Raw genomic sequence first — 19,482 nt, forward strand, 5'->3', positions numbered from 1 at the left:
CAGATTACAGGACTGGGTCTAAAGATGCAGTCAGCAGTTGGTGGTCACAACTCCATGTGTGAAAAAACCCAAATTCTTGTCATATTATGGTTGGTTTTTTTTTTTCATTGTTCACATCCATAATTTTACCAAAGGTTGTATGGTCCCTCCTCTTAGAAAGTAAATGAATATTTGTTAACCACTAAACCTGAGAGAATGGCTTGACCATAAGATGAAATGTAAAAGCATCACACAAAAAAGCACAGAACTCATTATACCTACCTTCCACAGGTCTGTGAATGCTAATTGTCTGCATTTTTAGTTAATCTGGAATACCTTCTGTGTTGCTACCTCTCTTAAAACCATGTTCATTAACCAACTGTCTTTTGTTTCTCTTTGCAGTGTCAGCAGGTCAGTATATGGTGAAACTATTTTCAAAGACAGTAGGTTAATCACAAATGATTTCAATAGTATAAAATTTTAGGACTAAGCAGAGGTGTCCCTGAAGCCCATATATTTAAATTCCCTGGTACAACTGTGTCTGGTGATTGTGTTTTCAGGGGGGCACCACAAGCATACTTACCCCTAACAAGCAGCTCCGTCTCATCTGACACAGTATCCGCTGCAGTCTGGACCCTGCAACCGTATCTCCCAGCGTGCATCAAGAGGATGTTCCTGATCATTAAATCTGCAGAGGACGCTTGCTGAAACAGGGATGAAGTGCTAGTTTAAAACTCAGTAAATCTGTGTTCAAGGTAGTACACAAGGGTGTTTTTGTAAGGTTTGAGCAACTCTTGAATGCAGCTTTCATCTTGCAAAATGTATGTGCCCTAATACCCTCTTGTGAGGATTATCAGAACACTGCATTTATACAATTATTAGTAGGGATTAAAGAAGAGGATTTCAGGTTTCTAATAACTTTGACTTTGCTTAAAGCACATTGCGCATATTTACACATTCAAAGAGAATTATTCCAAACTAAGACAAAGAAATTCATTAAGGAGATGAACAGAAATGTTTTGGATGCTGTCCTTGGTATTGAAAAAGTCCTCTTAGAATTTCAGAATTTTCTTCCTCCTGCTCTTCCCTACAATGCAGTGACATTATGTCTCACTACTGTGATGAAATTAAGATAATTTTAAAGATAATATTGATTGATTTTTATTAACGTAGAGGAAATTAATGCTAAATGTGATTGAGAAAATACGAACAGATTCTCATCCTTCCTGTTGAAATCTGTATGTATTTAAATCTGAAACATGCAAAATGTATATAGAATATAAAGAGAGAACCAGTTCAAATTTTTATTTTTTAGAATTTTATCAAATAGTGATCACAATGCCCCAAAATTATGAGCATAAAAGAGAAAATTTGAAAGTACAATAGATTTCTGGAGAATAAATGGCTTTGCTAAGAATCTCTACATTATTTCATAAATTCAAGCAATAATATGAGATTTTGAATGTACAAAATCGTTGTTATATCCAAACTTACTGGAGACAATAAGTGTTGCTCCATCAGTTATAAGGAACCCAAGTCTATATATATTGTTGATTTAATATAGTCACTGCTCAGGGAAACAACACTCACACTGACCACATAGTATAGTAATTGCAGTTTACTTCCTCAATTGCATGTTCTAAAAATGTTTAAAAGTTTTTGATTTAATACAAACATGAACAATTTTGGCAAATTGCCAGAAGTACTTTTGTTCATTTCAAAGCATTTTTTTTTTCTCTTAATAGTCAAACGGAAATGCTTTTAGTGTATTAGCCAAGGATAGATAAAATGTCTTGCAAATATTTCTAAATTATCTTATCACTGTTAATTTGTACAATATATGAACCTTAATGAATTTGTACAATATATGAATATTTATAAGCACTTCCTCGATGTTTCACTCTAAGAAACATTTATTGACTGTAGGCGTTTCCTTTTTCAGATTTTGTTTTCCTTGCTAACCAAGTAGAGATTGATGGTCTTTTCTTGAATTATAAGTTTTTGTCCCATACAATAGTTCTAATTTGAGTAATTTTGATCCTGAGTGAGTAGAATTGTACCCTGCATTCAAAATAGAGTCTTACTAGGAATGTTAATGTTGATACTTTTCTAGCTGTGCTGGAAATTTGTCACTAACCTAGTTTCATATTTGCTTTTTTTTTTGGCACATACTTATTCTGTGCTCATGCAGATACACTCAAATCTTTATCCTTCTCAATCATTTGCAAGTTAGGAGCTCACAATTTATAACCAGTCATTCATGTGTGGATGACCTTGTGGTTTGTAGAATTACATTTCTTGTCTGTTCCCATCAGTTAATTTCATCATCTGCTGTATTGATAAGATGTCCAATTTTGTACCATACAATTGTCATTTGCATACTTTTATCTCTGATGCCAAGGTCATTAATGAAAAAGGAAATGGGATTCATTTCAAGATCCAATCTTCTATAATTTATTTTTTTCGTTTTAGGCAGCAGAATTCCTTTTCAGCACATCTTGGCATAACTTCTTCAGCCATTCTTCTCTTCATTTGCATTTTTGGAACTAAAATTGCCATAATATTCCATGTAGCACTAAGGTAAAATCTTTACTGAAGGATATACGCATGCAAAGAAGGAAAAGAGAGATGGGACATCAAGGCTGCCTTCGAGACCAGGGTGAATATAGGCATGATCTATAGCTTAATAACCCTGTAGATCTAAGAGCATGATTACCGTGGGAGTGTTTTGCCTTCTGAAGTGGCCTAGATAATGATGTTGCTGGAGGGAAGATACTTAGACCAGTCAGGCCATAATGCAATTCCTATATTCTTGCTCTGGCATATCAGAAATCACAGCAGTGGAAAAGAATATCTGAGTTATCTACAGATCAAAATGCAAAAGAAGAGAATACACTCCTACCAGGAGTCAAATTCAGGATATAATTTTTTTAAGTCATCTAACACAGCAGCATTTACTAGCTATTCAAACATGGGTTGCTCTAGATGATTAGTGATCTTTTTACAAAGCCTTAGTTATTAGGATAAGACCAGAATCAGTCCACATTTGTCCTCTCTTGAAGGTAACTTACATTTAATATCTGTTTTGTTTTTAAGTGGGAGGAATAGCATAATGGATAGCAATTGTCTGATTTAATTGCTCAGGAGCTGTTAAAATACTTGCCTGTCACTCTAACTTCAGGTTCAGAGAGTTCATGACATGATATTCTTATCAGGAAAAATATATGTATTTCATCTGCATACCTGTGTAACTGGGCAGACAACCAGCAATTGAAAGAATCATTGCTGTAGGTGGAGAGCAGTGCAGTACAACAGATCCCCATGAAACACTTTTATTGCAGCATAACAGGATGTGCAGCCAGCATTGCTGAGGATGTGTGAGTGGAAAGATATTAAACACACTTTGTTTAATACAGATATATGGTCAGACATTAGATTCTTGATCATGGGAAATAATGAGACATTTTAGCCTACATTTAGATAAGTAGGAGCTATGTTTGACCAGGACCTAAAAAAATACCACATTACTGCTGTTCAGTCGCATTTATAAAGTGGTCTTTATTAGTTTTACAGACTCTTCCAAGTCATGGAAGACAGATTATTTTGCTGAGTAATTTATCCTGTAGTGGCAGGTTATAGGCAGGAGTTGCAGGGTCTGAAGGAGGTTAAACCAATGTGATGACCTTCTACATCTTGAGAAAATCTCTGCACCTTGTCATTGCAGTGGTGCTTAAAATTGAGTGATTAAATTCAGTTTTAAAAAATCTGCTAAGCGGGAATGCAGCTGAGACTCCGTTAAGAAAAGTATCTAATGTCTGCTTTTAGTCTTCTCTCACTGGAAAAAGACATGATACTTCAGCAAAAGCAGAGACATACCCTCCCCTTTGAGAAGACAAAAACTGCGTGACATGGATGTAAACAGTGTAGAAATATCTCTCACCTGGACTAAAATGAGTTAGAACAGCCTGATGTATCAGCAACCACATGGTCCAAATTTTATTCGAAGCTAAAATTTTTGGTATTCAAATTTCTTTGTCCACATCTATTAAGTGTACATTTTTAAAAGCTGGTTTTTATTTCATTAATTTTATGCTCTTCTCTGACAGGTAATATTTTGCAAGAAGTGCACTATTTCAAAGTAGTATTTAATTAGAAAAATCCATATTCCTTGGTATTCTGAGTATCATGTATTATCCATTTAACCAAACATCAAAAGTACTTGTATTTTTTCAGTATAAATTTCAGTGAAATATATATTGTTCTTTACCAAAGCTAAAACTTAGGACAAAACAAAACATATAGATTCAACAACCAATCTTCAATGATTTTCAGGAGAGTTAAGTGTAACCTTCAAGGCCAGCATCAGCTATGGACCTACTGTAACACTGAACATACTGCTGGTCTTCATTAAGCAGTAAATAAAGAATAATACAGATATCAATGCTATCTGTCATGATTAGTGTTTCTCTCTAAGACAAAAAATTATTGTATCATTTATATTATGTCCCCAAACACACCATTCATGTGGTTCTGGGCAGCTTCAGTGCTGAATGTTGTGTCAATCTATGGCTCTCTCTGCTCCAGTGTGGTCTGTTATCTGAAGTCATAGTCATGTCTGCAATATATCTAACTAGCTTTACCTGTAAGGTATTGCTTGAAAGAATTTTTTGCAAAAATTGGTGCCACATATACATTAACATTTGCTTTTGATGTGGAGATACTTCCCCAAACTCAAAAAGTCCCCAAGGAACATATAATATGCATACCTTACTCAATAAGAATAACCTCATTGGATTTGTTTTTTGCACCCATTGCCCTAATACTGGGGATTTGCTGAGGAAAAAAAAAGTCACCTTTCAGACAATTTACTGTTGGGGAATTAATACTTCTTCAGTCATCCCACATCCCCACAGCGAGGAAGTTGTATGTGGATTTTTTCCTTTCTATTTCATAAATCTTAAGAGTTTGTGAGTGGCTTTGCAATAAAGTAACTTTTGCATATGGTTCTTTGAACTAAGAGAATTAAACTTATTCTTCCCGTGAGAGTGAGTTCATTGTCCTGAGCCAGTTGCTAGGAGACCTCTCTGTTAATCTGTCCATTCATTTGCTGAATTTTCATCTCTAAACCAGGGTGGTCCATTCAGTATACAACCTTTTCTTCCAAAGGCTTTGTACACAAACCCTCTCTAATCTACCTTCATTTGAAGAGGAGCTCACAGTTACACACTAGAGCACCTAATATCTAGTAAGTCTCTTGTTCCCTTCTCACTATTTCTTCCATGGAAGAATTACACTCTGGGTTTATCACATATGTGCAAACTACAGAATCATATGTAGAATATATATATGAATTATCAATCTCTTGTCATTGAATCAATCCCAGCTTTCTTTTAATTTTGCTCATTTTACTGCTCATTTTCCACATTGATTGTGGAAAATCATTCCTCCCTTCCACACTCCAACTGCAGTTTTTTGAATTTATCTTGTAAAGAGGGACAAAAAGCCAAGGAAGTTCATAATGCTGGGTAGTCAGCAGAGATGACATGGTGACCTGCAACACTGAGTTTCTGCGCTGTAAAGGCTTGAAGGCAATAAAGCCTACCTATTATTGTGCAGAGGATTCAGGTTAGGAACTCAACCTGGATAACATAGTTTCTTTGCTTGGAAAGAATATGCCTAAAAAGAGTAGTGAGTCAATTACAAATTATCATGATTCAACAAAAGCTTAAATCAGTGGGAAGAAAAGAGTGGGCAAACACTGATTGTCATTGCTGGAAAATGTTTATGATGAAAGTCTGGGGGTGTTTGAGGAATTTCTTTACTATGACTACAGGAGTTTATCAAGGCTTGCTGGCTGTCATTTAAATCTCTTGGCAGTGAGAGGTAAAGATGCTTTCCTACAAAGTGGTTTCTATACAGGAGAATGCTTGGGAGGTACAAAAAGACTGAAAAAGTTATATTCTGTATAAACTGAGAGCAGTAAAACAATGCTGTGGAAGTAAATAGGACTGAGATTTGATCCTAAACAAGAATGACGTGGGTTGTTCGTGATACCTTATTCAACTTAAATGATTATTTACAATATATGGGTGGTTTTGTATGTAACACTCAGGTTACGTGAATTCCTGATTCATGTATTTTTTGGTTAAGCAAAATAGCTTTTATTAATGAAATTCACTTGAAATAAATTGAAAAATTATTTCAGAGTTTATTTTTTCCCATATTGGAATAGTAATGGAGTTTATTTTTAGTGAATTTATCTAAAGGAAACTAATGATTGTACAGAATAATCTCATGCAATGTTATCTTTGTACCATCAACAGTAATGAAAAACCACAATACAATAAAACCCTTTTAAATTATGCTGACAATTTATATGTACATTATGATAGATTGTTGGCTTTGAGCCAAATTCTCTCCATAATGCATTTAGGACAATTTAAGTGCCATTTCATGCAAATTCTCAGGTTTGAACACATCCAGCACTTGTCTGTGTACTGCTCATGATGATTACAAATTGCAAATATTTAATCTGCTAAGAAGCAGCAAATTTCTTGGTTGATATAGTGATAATGGAAAATTATATTCTGAATTCTATCTTTTAACCATACAAACACATTTGAAGCAAAGAAGGTGAAATAATTTTTATTGGTTTTATTGTGAATAATGGTAAACGGCAACATAATAATGGTACTATAGTAGTATCCAGGCTAATACAGGTTGACTGAGGGATACCTGATAAAACACAATTTGCATTTTCCCTGTCTATAAGAAGTTAAAAAAATTATTTTCAGGTTTGTGCATCCATAAGAATCATCCAGCAGAGGTGTGGACCTTTCCAGTGGCAGTGTTTTTGAGCAGTTTGCACAGACAAGGCAAGCATTATGAAAACAGTTGTTTTGGGTGAGCACTGGTGGCTGAGTGGACGTCAGAGAGTGATGGGGTGTTGGGAGTGGATAGGGAGAATTTGTGTGGAGAGAGCAGAATTGAGTGAGCAATTTCTCCTGCATTTTTGAGGGCTTTGCCTTGATATGACCAGGCACAGACAGTAAAGAAATTGTGCAATCAACATGGCTTCAGGCTCTGAAACCAAGACAAAGGAGGATCTGTGCCAAGATTAAGGTGGAGTCCTAAAAGGTAAACATATGTTCTCACCTCGTGTGAGTACCTGCCATAATCCAATTAGAAGTGGTCAATAGGGCATGTGTACATTGTGAACACTTTCATGTAGCCAATAACGTAGAAGAAATCACTCGCCGGGGTGTAGTAACGGTGTTTAAAGGGCATCTTTGTAAATAAAGACGGACATTTTGTGGATCACATTGGTCCCGTGTGTTTGTCTCGAGCCCCTCTGCTGACAGATTTGAGTCAGCTTGAAATGCTGCAAGTGCATCTTAAGCACAGCTTGAATTTCTGCAAGTAAGTTTGATTAATTTTATCAAGGGAAGGTAGAAAAAGAGATGAAGATAAATGAGTATCAGATGTCACGTAGTATGTCGTACTGGGGTGGTTTTGTGAAATTTAGGGATTAAATAAAACACAGAAAAAACATTGAGAGTGGGAAAGAATGAGAAAAGAGATGGCTTATGAAATGGCAAGCTTCAGGATAGAGAGGCCCTCTACACTCATGCTGCTAAATCCATGTTCTGTACCTGAGATGTTATTACCAGCAGAAAAAAGGAAGAAAAGACCTAATAGTATGTGCTACCTGAGCTTCTATTCAAACATGCAGAAAGAGGGGGAAAAGAGAGCATCGTGGTACATATATGCTCAGAGTGGAAGGATGGTGATAGTGATGAAGAAAATTACATCAATGAAAGCAAAACCCATATGGAACAAGTGTGCCATTTTGACAAGACATCAAAACAGGGAGCATAAAAACAGACACATGATTGGTATTTCATTAATCTGCTGCATAAAGAGTGTTGTGTCAGCCTTACATGGCCAGATATTTATTAGCAGGGTCTATAGATGGTGGCACACATCAGCTCTAGCAAAGAAAGCCAACTAGGTGAGAAATAAAAAAAAAACATTGAGGAGAGAGAGAAAAGGAAAATCGAAGACCCTTCCTGGTTTCCAGCGAGAAGGAGTATTCTCATCTTGAGGCTCCTTCCAGTGCAGTAGGTGTCAAAGAGGAAGATGATGGTGATTACTTTTTTCTTTTTTTTTCCCCTCAGTGTTGAAATCTTTTCTTTGGGACCTGCTTAAACTTCCTATTTGTAAATATTAATTAGAATATGCTAAATAAGAGCAGTTGTTGCACAGTGATTGATTGTTAAGCTTTTGCATACATATATTTTTGGACAATACTTATGAAGTATTTATATGACCATTATATAATTCACTGCATACTGTGGCTTGGTTTACAAAACAAAAGACAAAGAAAGGGAGCAAAAAATAGAGGTGAGTTTCAGGACAGTGGGACCTTTTTCCCAAGATGCTTCTCTGTAACAGCGCAATCCGGGTTTGAAGGTGCAAGGCCTCAAGAACAAAAGCAGGGGATTAGCAGTGTAAGGACTGCAAGGGAGAAATACTGCCAGGAAAGCTCCAGAAAGTACTGCCACAGAAGCTGGAGAGAAAAGCTGCAGAGCTGCAAGTGTAAAACAGGCAGCAGAACTGTAAATGGAAGGCTGTAGCATTAAGAAGGCTGATATTGATCAGTTGTTCAAACAATCTGTTGTGCTGTTATAGCCCAGGATAACACTGTATCAAGCAGTTAAATGATCCATCAGCTGCAAGTAAATGGGGGAAAGAATGGACTGTCATGATATATCTGTTATTTGTGCCAAGATTTTTTGCATCAGAACATTTCTTGTAAACAAGGAAAGGTACAAAATACCTTAAAAGAACTAACCAGTGCAAAAATTATCTGACCGTATTTCATTACTTTTTATTATAATAATTTTTAATAGAAATTGGTATTCAGGAATGTTAAGAGGCTCCCAAAATGATTGGTTATCTCCTTTCTACAAAATAAAATTAACTCAGCACCGCTGTGTTCACCACTACACTATATCCACAGCTATAACATCATCCACACTCCTTTTGAACACTTTCAGGATTGGTGATGCCACCACTTCCTCAGACAGCCTGTTCCAACGTCTGACCACCCTTTCAGTGAAGAATTCTTTCCTGATATCTAATCTAAATCTCCCCTGGTATAACCTGGTAATTTCCAATCATCCTGTCACTTGTTAGCTGGGAGGAGGCACCAATCCCCACCTCACTACAACCCCTTTCAGGTACCTCTAGAGGGCAAAAAGGTCCCCCCTCAGTGGATGTTACTTATCATCACTCTCCCTTACTCTCTATTCATAGCCAAAGCCACAAGCACTTGCCTGCATCAGTTTACATACTTGTTCAGTTCTAGGAAATATTTGGAGTGTCTCTTTCTAATTCAGCATGATATAAATTCAATCAGTTCACTAGAACTGTTTATATCATGGAAGCAACACATGGTATAGTATTATACTGTGTCTGGATTTTGGTTTGTAGTTACGAGTCATAAAACACAAATTTCAGGAATCCTTATTCCATTTTGTACCCTCCCGAATTTAAAAGAAATTGGTATTATCAAAAGACAAGTTCTTTTTTTATTTTTAAACTGCTTCTGATCACTCAAATATATAATTGCTGTAGTGTGACAAATGGGTAAAATCTGGTAACGAGCATAGGGCTGAAATGCCTGGAGATTTGAGCAGACAGTAATGTCTGTGTTCAAACTCTTTTATCAGCAGAAATAGATTGTGACAAACAGTGAAGCAAATTGATAGCAATGAGGTTGATACTGCAGCTTTAACCTGAGCTGAAATTCTCCGTGCATAGAGCATGTATCTTCTACAAGACTTCTGACAACTATTGCTGTTTTTCTCATGTGGGGAGGAAGGAGGTTATTAAATAAAGCCCCTATTTAATTAGCCTTGTTTAGATTTACGTTGGATAAAGAGGAAAGACATTGTTATTAACAGCCTGCTGTTATAATTGATTCCATGCACTGTAGAACTTACCACTGCCTTATTAGAAAATGTTTAGGTAATTTCAATCCTAACTTCTAAAATATGCTTAAAGTACTACAACAAACCAGGAAGTGACTTGAAAATATTAGGAGAGGTGCAAATTTATGTACTTTCAAAGGTTCTAGGTTATAAGATTGAAATCTCCAGTGCTAGATGGTACTTAAACGCATTGTCCAATCTTTATCTGGCCTTCTTTAAGTGAAGCAGTAGATTTCAATTCACTTCCATGTGAGCAAATGACCACTCTAAAATATAACGACAGGTTGTACTTATTGTTTCCCATGGTGGCAGTTTAAGTTAAGATCAAAGACTAAGGAGATTTTGAGACTAAATCACTTTCCTGAGTCTGAAAAGTACTTATGCGGGTGAAGGTGAGGGACACAACCAATGCTACTGTTCACCAGGCTGTGGATAACCACAGTAAATCATTTTGCTTGGCTACCATAAAAACAATATTGTCTTTCAAACTCAGAGTTGGAACAACAGTAGTTGGATGAAAATCTACTGACAAAACCAGATGTTTTTAGAGAGAAAAAGGATACCTCCATGAAAAAATTAAGGTCAGTGGAGGTCTCAGAAAAGAAAATTTTGAATAGAATTTTGAACAGGACTTCTAGATTTGGCACAATGGACAGAAAATGAAAGTTATCCTATAAAAACAGACAGGTCCATATTTTCTGTGCTCATGGGCTCACTGTGCTGCTAGAAGGAAATTTTGGAAATTCAGATTTACATGCATAATTTTTTCTATTAGTTGCACAGATTATCCGTCACAGAACCTAAAATGTTATCAAGTCTGTTGTTGGAAAAAATAAGACTTTCTGGATGCCAAAGGATTCTAGGTTTATATAACCCTCTGCATTATTGTTCTTCTACCAAATGCTCTGTGGAGTTATGTATACACAACATTAGGGATGATTTCCTTTCCTAGATTACAGTCTGAGCTGTCAGTCCAGTCGAATTCAGTTGATCCCTTAACATTCCCTTCATGCACAGCTTTGTTCAATTTGAGATCCTTACCACATTTATCTTTTTGCCAGGCAAGTCCTTGAAGTACTAAATCTTTGATAGCTCAGCAAATAACAGCAAAAACATCTTCTATTTGTATAAAATTACTTCTCAGTATGAAAAATGATAACACTTATCTTTTGGTACAAAACTACAGATATAATTTAAAAACAAGCAAAGCGATGTGGATTTTTTAAGAGAAGCTTTTCCTTTTAATTGCAATTGCTAGTGAGCATGCAATTTTAGTGAGTGAAAATTTATCTACAGCCCAAATAAATGTTACTTTGGTGATAGCTTTTATAACACTACATCAAGCACTGGGATGCTCATCATACTTAACACCTGGGTCTGCCACAGTAAAAGTATGAGTAATGCAACCAGTGATGAAAGGTTTACAGTGGTTTTGTTATTAACAGGAACCGATTCAAATAATGTTCAATTTGTCAGGCTTTAAAATGAATAAACAAAACTCAAGCAAACCTGAACATATTTTTACCTAACAAAGTATCAGTGTGTGCAGAAAAAATGGATGTATGACTTCATGCACACAAAAGATATTATTTTTCTTAAACTTACTCCATTAAAAAACATTTTGTTCAGGATCAACTCCTCCAATTTAAAAAATAGTTTTCCTTCCTATACATTTAGTGCTGCATTTTGATGGCTGTATTCCTCAAATGAAGATAACTATGCTTATGACCTTCACACTAAGATATACATCACTAATGTTGTTCAATTAAAAGCCTTATTGAAGTAAACACAAATTTTAAAAAACAAATCCACCAAGAGAGTACATTATGACTTCCATAGAGGCAAGAAGAAGAATAAATTGACTGCAGCTGACAAGACTTTTAATGGAGTTGACTTTGCTACATTGTACTCAAATTATATACATTAAGTTTTAAAATTTCCTGTCCTTTCCTTTGTGAACTTCATTTTTCCCTGCTAACATAGCATGGACATTTAATTTACATTTCATTAGTGAGAAGAGTGAGTTAAATGACTGCAGATTTTATTTCCAAACTTGTTCACATTAAAAATTTCTTTCTACTAAGAAAAGTTCAAACCATTTTACAAGAGACAGGTTTGAATTACTTTATCATACTGTTTGATTGTATGAATCTCTTTTTTAATCAAGTGGTAATATTTGAACTTGGTACGCCTATTTTTTTTCCATATGATTCTTATCGACTTAAAAAATGGCTGCACTGTTAGAACATACCTCATACAGGGTAGTTGATAAATAAAATATAGGCTTAGTATTCAGATATTAAACTACGCACTAGGGAAGTAAAGTGTTGGGAGGTAAGAGTATTTCAAGAGCCATGTTACCTGTGAGAAAGACATCAATGTTTATAGCAGCATCCTTTCCATATTAAAGTCAGTAGAAGGATGTAAGTAGGATTTGATGAAAAGTCCTTTTGATTCCCTCACAAATATTATCAGATACCTCAATAATAATAGGATATATAAATTTAAATTAATATCTTCTTGATAAGAATTATTTGGAGTAATTCTGGTGACCTGCATTTTGCACCTCTTCTTGCTAACGTTTCTTTCCAGTGTTACTGAAACAAGTAATCTTTTAATTTGGCCAGAATTTGGTAAATGGGAGACATATAAAAGCATGCAAATTTCTATCAGTTCACAGCACACAGATGACAAGTGCATGGTCACTTACTGCCTTGATGCTTTCAAAGTGTCCACCTTCTTTTTCAAAGTCAATTGGCTGCCCATTGAGAGTCCAATAGAAAGTAACATCAAGTGTGCTGTCATGAAGGGCTTTGCAACTGAGGACAATGCTTTCTCCAACCGTTAACTCTATCTTCTTGGGAGTCAGTTCTATTCTTGTAGGTTCTTGAAATATAGAAGAATTAGGAATATTTAGATGGAAGCCTACTTACAGTGCTAGACTAAAATAATATGATTGAGTAGTCCTTAGTCTACTCAGAGCTTACATTTCCTGTTTGTTTCAAATACACACTGTCAAATAGTAAACTAGATTCCTAGTGTACACTGAGGTGTTGACAGTGGGATTCAGAAGGTACAGACAGTTTCATGGGAACAATAATGCAGAATCCTAAACAACAATCTATAGGACATCTGAATTGGATTAATTAATTAATTTCAATATTTTCAGGAAAAACAATTAATTTTTTGTAAGGCTGCAGCACCTGGAATATTGTGATTACATGAAAATTTCAGTTTTGTAACATAAAAAATGATGTTTCCTGGATAACAAATATAGGAAGAAGCTTGAAAATTGAAGTTAAAAAAAAAAGTACAGAAACCCCCTACAAACAAAATCTATGATCATATATGAATTCAGCTGAAAAATTAAAAAAAAAAAAAAAGGTTTAGAAGTGGACTGCAACTCAGTGGTTTGATTATTGTTGCTCTTCTAAGGAACTGTGACAGGAAATCTGCAGTACATGAGAAAACTGTGGTTTAAACATGTTTCAAAAAAAAGGGTGAAGGAACTATCTTTCTTTAGATTTTATATAGATACAAATATCGCTTAAATCTACAGGTTTGTTCCCATGCAGAAAAAGGTAGGACTAAGTGAATTCCCAAAGCTACAATATGTCAAAAGGGATATGGATTCTTTTACTTATAGAATTATTTATAATTTGAGCAATTTAATATATATACTAATTCTTCTGATACATCTATTATATGACAGCTGAATATGCAATTTGATGCAGGAATACAATGTTTAACCAGATGGAGTTTTCTCCCCCTAACATGTTGCTTTTTTATTCTGCCTCTACAATCCTCTTGTTGGGGCATTGACTGGGAGATTCTAATTAATATTCAAATATTAGTCAAGACAAGTCATCATTATCATCAAATTATTTCTTCATACCTTTTACAGATATTGATGCAATGATTTCTGCAGATCCAAATACATTTACACCTTGGCATAAGTACCGTCCTTCATCAGACTTGGAAGCATTCAGGATTCGTAGACTCCCATGTGGAAGAATAGTTATCCTGAAAAGGATAAATAGATAAATATATATATATATATCCCATCCTAGCAGCCAAATTCCATGCTGGTATCTTTTAGAGATAATAAATAGAATTGAGGACTGCTCCCTCTGTAGCAAGGCATGATGAAGATTATAACTGTTTCAAAAATAAACCCATTTTACTCCTCCATTAATTCAAAATGTTCATTTTGGAAGCATCAGTGAATTAGTATCCTTTGACACTTATTAGTGGTGAATTTTAATAAAATTTTTGTAAAAAACTAAAAAACGTAATCCTTCATAATTTGTCTTTAAAGTTTCATCACTGTATTATTGTCAAGTTCCATTTCAACATCAAGCACAAACTATTCAATTTATTAAAAAATGGCCTCAGAAATCAGATCTGAGAATAAAGGAAAGCAAAATGCAAAAGAGGGTCAGAAAACTCCCCAATTAAATTAATTGTATCTGCTCAAAATATAATTAATGGGACTACACAGCAAAGGGACTTATCTCTGCTTTTTTGTAGATTGGCTTTTATTTTTTTCTTTGAGTCTGTATGATTGCAGCGCCACTACACCTACTGGCAAGTAGCCCCACTGAAGCATACTCATGAGAAATGTTCAACCATTCACATTTAGAAGTTTCAAATTTTGGCTTTGCTTACACAATATTAATCATAATGTCCATTAAGTTATGTGAAAATTAACACTTTTTTGCTATTCTAAAATGACAAAGAACCTGAATTTATTCTATCTTAAAGCTGCAGCCCTAGAAGAGAAGTAAATAATCATTGTTCCTTTTCTGACAGAGAAGTACAAGGCTAAAAGGAAGATGGCAACTATTCCATGGCATTTAAGCCAAGTTCCTGCAGGTCTTGTATATCCCTTCCCAGGTTAGATAGTGGTTATGGTTCTCTCAATGGTCTTAGGAGATGTAGGTGGAAACCCATCAGGAGCCATGGACACTGAAAGCACGTAATCCTCAGCAAATGCTTCCAGTAATCCCATATAAGTGGAGGAGAAGATGGAATGCTTCCTTCTTCTGTATTTGAAAACTGAGGTAAGACTTCTCTGTTAGGGAGTCTAAGTAGATGAGTGGCTGTTCCCCAGTGATGGCTGGCTTTTTAGATGTACCTCCCCAGAGAGGATTTTCTATCTGTTACAATAGTGACTGACACTCCTTCTACTGGGAGTCTCCTGTTGAGTCTATGATCAAAAATCATTGAGGGTACAAGGTTGTGATTTACTCTTCAGAAGTATTTAACCAGGAGTATGGCACTTTCAACACATCTGGGTTGGACTCTTCAGCAGCCAGGAAAGAGAAGGAATTCCCTTTCTAGGCTGAATTTGTTAAAGTGCAAAGCTGAGTTATCTTTGGTTTATACCAGGAATGATTTACCATAGGCTTAAGATTCAATAATGTGCTCAGACTAAATCACTAATATGAGACAGCATATCTTTTTCTTCCTCCTTTTTGTTTCTTTTTTTTTTTTTTTTTTCCTCAGGAAAAGAATAATATCCCCTATTTTCTGACTCTGTGAAAAAATGGTGGTTTATCACCTGAGGTTTATAAACATTACGGTGGAGAAAACAGAATTTCATTCCTGTGAAAAATATGCTTCAGTTCACTTCAGATGTGAAACCACTCACTGCTCTCAGCAGAGAGACAGAAGAAAATAATAGCTTCAAAAGTGAATGGGGCAGAGGAGGGACATGTGGAACTCTCAGGTTCCCTAGTGCAACCTGAGGATGCATCCTGTCTTGCTCTGACAAATACACATCACTATTTGAGTCACATTGTTTGTCTACAGGTAATTTTATAGAAAACAAAATTATATTAAACAAATGTCTCTACATCATAGTTTTGAGGTTTTGGAATTTTTTTCCAGCAAATAAAAAGGTCTGAAATTTTGTTATGATATGTCACACCTTTGAAGAAACACTTGCTTTAGAAACTGACAGGGATGCAAGCTTCTTTCATTTTCTCTTGATGTAAGTTTTGTTTTCCTATCAAGATGCTCAGTGTTCAATGCTCTGTGGACATCTTATCATCAGTATGAAAATAGGCTTTGCAGAACAGTAATAGTTTTCATCAATATACTGTCAGGATCAGACAAATGAAAGGACATTCTTTTAGTGTTTGCAAATTATAAAAGCTTATACACAGGTTGAGTCCTGATATAAAACTGTTTTTCATTCTGAGATTGGAAGAAAAGAAGGTTAGATGCATATAAAAGATTAGCTAATGAATCTTACATATATTATCGATTACATTTCTATTTAGCTAAAACTTGTTGCCATCCATGAGGAAAAGAGTAATTGCTCAATCAAACGAATTGCAAACACATTTGCTGATGAGTTATTTGGCTCAGAAATTAATACTTTCCTCAAAGTGCCTAGCACTCATCTGTCCTCCCTTTTTTTTAGTGTTTTGGAAAAGAGCCAGGGGCCTGGTTATGATGAAAACTGAAATGCTTTATTTATTCACATAACACTTGCTGCACACAGCAGGAACATAGACTTCTCCTCCTTCCCTGCCAATATCTCTCAGTCATGAAGAGACCACCTGTGTAGTATGTCTACATATTTTAATAAGAAAATACCACAGCAAAAAGTTTTGTAATTTCATAAACAGAAGGGAAGTAAAAGAGGAGAATGGTGTTGGGGTAGAACTAAGGATAATTTAGGAAAAAAACCAACCCTGAATTATTAACTAACTAGAAACTGAGGGAAAGGTGATGATAGACGAACCAACAGAGAAAGATGGATGAGAGATTAAGATGATAGTTTGGAGATTATTGTACTTAAGAAAAACTCATTTTAATGAGATAAAGGAGACAGATGTTGTCCATACAGGGATTCTGAGAAGAGTGTCACATAAAATTAGCATCTCTGTACAAAACAGTTTTCTGTCTTATAACATGAAGAAAAAGACATGATTGATAATGTCTTGATGTTAAAAAACATGTTGGTTTAAGATCAATTGCAACAAAGATTTTAGCAGTAATTATCTGAAAATAATAATCAAGATATGACAGCAAATAGTTATATGATAAAATTCAACATGATTTAACTAAAGTACACTGAATGAGATTCATTTTTTATGATATTTACTAAGAAATATTTTCTAGAGAAAATAAATATAGGTTTGATCTTCCATGGGTTTCAAGCATGATTTTCATGACTGATTAAATATGTTTAAGGATTGTTAAGAAACTGGCTGAACAAAAGTGAATTTTCTTTTTTTTTGAAAGAAAAATTGTTTTTTGTACCATTATTTTTCAAAATTACCAGAATATAAAAAGGTTGCTAAACATATGATTAAATATATGGTTCGTTAACACAACAGGATCAGTATTTCAAAGAAGACTCATAGAAAAGCAGTAGATGTGACTCCGAACTAACAGGACTATGTAGCAAAGGCAAATAGAAATAGAAATTCTCAGATAGTATTTGTTGTTAGTAGAGGACATACTGTTGTATGTTGGAAATTGATATTGGAAATTTTCATCTCTCTTTATCACCAGGGACAGTTTTACCTTGACCCACTGGGGCCAGGATGTGCCTTTGTTCTCCCTATCACACATAAAATCAGTGAGCAGAGACTTCCATCAAGATTAAGATAATGAGAATAGGAAACTCTAATTTTCATTCTGTTGCATGATTCATAGCAGATTCTCACAAACAGATGTCTTGATGCTGCGGCTAGAAATGGTTTCTTGATGCTGAAGGAGCTGAGCAGTTGAGGCAGCAAGCATAACAATGGCTACACAACCTTCAGAGTTTTACTGAGGACTTTTTGCAGACAGGGGCAGAGTGTCCGGATCTTAACAGAAATGAATGTCAGGCAGTTTATACCTGAAGGTATATATTCGTTAAATGACAATTACAGAGTAAGAAAAAATAGAAGTCAAATGTGTGGCCTTTTTTGGGTGGGAGGAATTAGCAGTTTTGTTAGGTTATACACTCTTGTATCTTTCTCTGTTTTCAATTAATTTTTTGGTATTATTTTTGACTTTCAAATTAAGGTAAGTTTTTATAGCACTCTAGAGAAATAATCACAGCAATCAGGGAAGCACTACATTTAGTTAAAATCTTTGCAAACTTTAACACCTAGTAACTGGATTAAAGAAAAAAAAGTTTTTGGTGGTTAGAAAGTTGTCCCCTGCATTTTACGTTTAGATCCAAAACCAGGAGTATGGAATTGGTTTGTGTGTATGTTGGAAATAAGAACTTTAAAGATGCAAACGGAGAGAAGCTGCACTGACTCATTTAGCCTGTGGCCCCTCACAGTGTTCTGATCTGAGCAATTTGTCATTTCAGGTTAGCTCGGGTTTGGGATCTGTCAGTATCCTTTAATGTAGATTACAAGGAATCAGGACAAGTATTTGTAAATAGTTGAAATCTTTATTTCTCCAGGAATGGCTGTGGGCTCTCTCATTTTCCCTTGTTTTTTCTTGCTCCTTAATAGATACACAAGCCTCTAATGCTTACAGAAAATGGATGTGAGTTACTGCTATAATGTAACCACTTAGATAAGCAAAATGCCATCTACATTATATACATTTTTTAACAATATCACCCTAGATAGAGTAATCTTATTTTAATATTGTTGACTTAATTAGAAACATAACTATATTTGGCCCAATCTCTTGTCAAAGCACAAAAATATTAGAATTTTCTTCACTTTCAATTTTCAAACTTTTATAATGGTGCAATTCCTGTATGTGATATCTTAGGTGATTGGAATATGCTAAGACTTACTATTAATGTACCAAAAACTACTTCCAGCTCTAGTTAAGCTGATCGGTGCAAATTGAGTCTTAGGGCACTTTCTTTCAAAGGAACCATAACCAGACCCCTCATTTTGTTCTTGCTGTTTGCTGCACAGGAACATTTGTTCATGAAAATACACAGCTTTTACTGGTGCAAATGTTGTCCTTGTATGTAAATATAATTTCAAGTGAATGACATGAAAAGTCATTTTTTGCTACAAACCTAGCTTCTGTTCTAAGCACATACTGTTCTAAGTATGCTTTCTGCAGCGTTGCTGAGTAGTAAAGGCTAGAAACTACTGATATGTCAGAACTGACATGGTCTCTGGGAGTCCTTTTTCTTTTGTATGAATCAGTTGGTCATCATTTGTTTCAATGGTGACTTTATCAGACCAAAGCTTAAACTCATAATAGCATCAATGTCAAGGATGATATAAAGGCACTAAAATTTAAACATGTTCTAAGATATTAAATGGAATCAGAGTCTAACTCTAAATGTTACAAGTTCAGATCAGTAATCTATTATCTACAGAAATTATACAAAAAAGCAGACATTTAAATTATCCTACGTTTTTACTGGTACACTCAAGTAAGTGTTGGTACATATTGAAAATTTGTACTTTGCCATTCTGCTCAAATATTTCACCCCAAAATGTGTTTCATCTTGTACAAACAAGGTAAACTGGGAGTATTGCTCAGAAGATATGTCAGTGTTCCAGGAACACTTGTT

The 19,482-nt window shown here is 35.1% G+C and overlaps 1 protein-coding gene across 6 annotated transcripts in view; it reads right to left on the reverse strand.

The window, feature by feature from the left end:
- The window catches only part of CNTN5 (contactin 5), a 613,743-nt gene that overhangs the window by 53,921 nt on the left and 540,340 nt on the right, over positions 1 to 19,482 (reverse strand). For all 6 annotated transcript variants that reach the window (XM_027640131.1, XM_027640209.1, XM_027640294.1 and 3 more), the window contains 3 exons: positions 13,870 to 13,997; positions 12,685 to 12,860; positions 563 to 683 (listed from right to left, as the gene is read on the reverse strand). In XM_027640131.1, the coding sequence (XP_027495932.1) occupies positions 563 to 683; positions 12,685 to 12,860; positions 13,870 to 13,997 (425 nt within the window). The remainder of the gene's footprint in view (positions 1 to 562; positions 684 to 12,684; positions 12,861 to 13,869; positions 13,998 to 19,482) is intronic.

This window comes from Corapipo altera, unplaced genomic scaffold, assembly GCF_003945725.1.
Source record: "Corapipo altera isolate COAL_440 unplaced genomic scaffold, ASM394572v1 0, whole genome shotgun sequence".
Lineage (NCBI taxonomy): Eukaryota > Metazoa > Chordata > Aves > Passeriformes > Pipridae > Corapipo > Corapipo altera.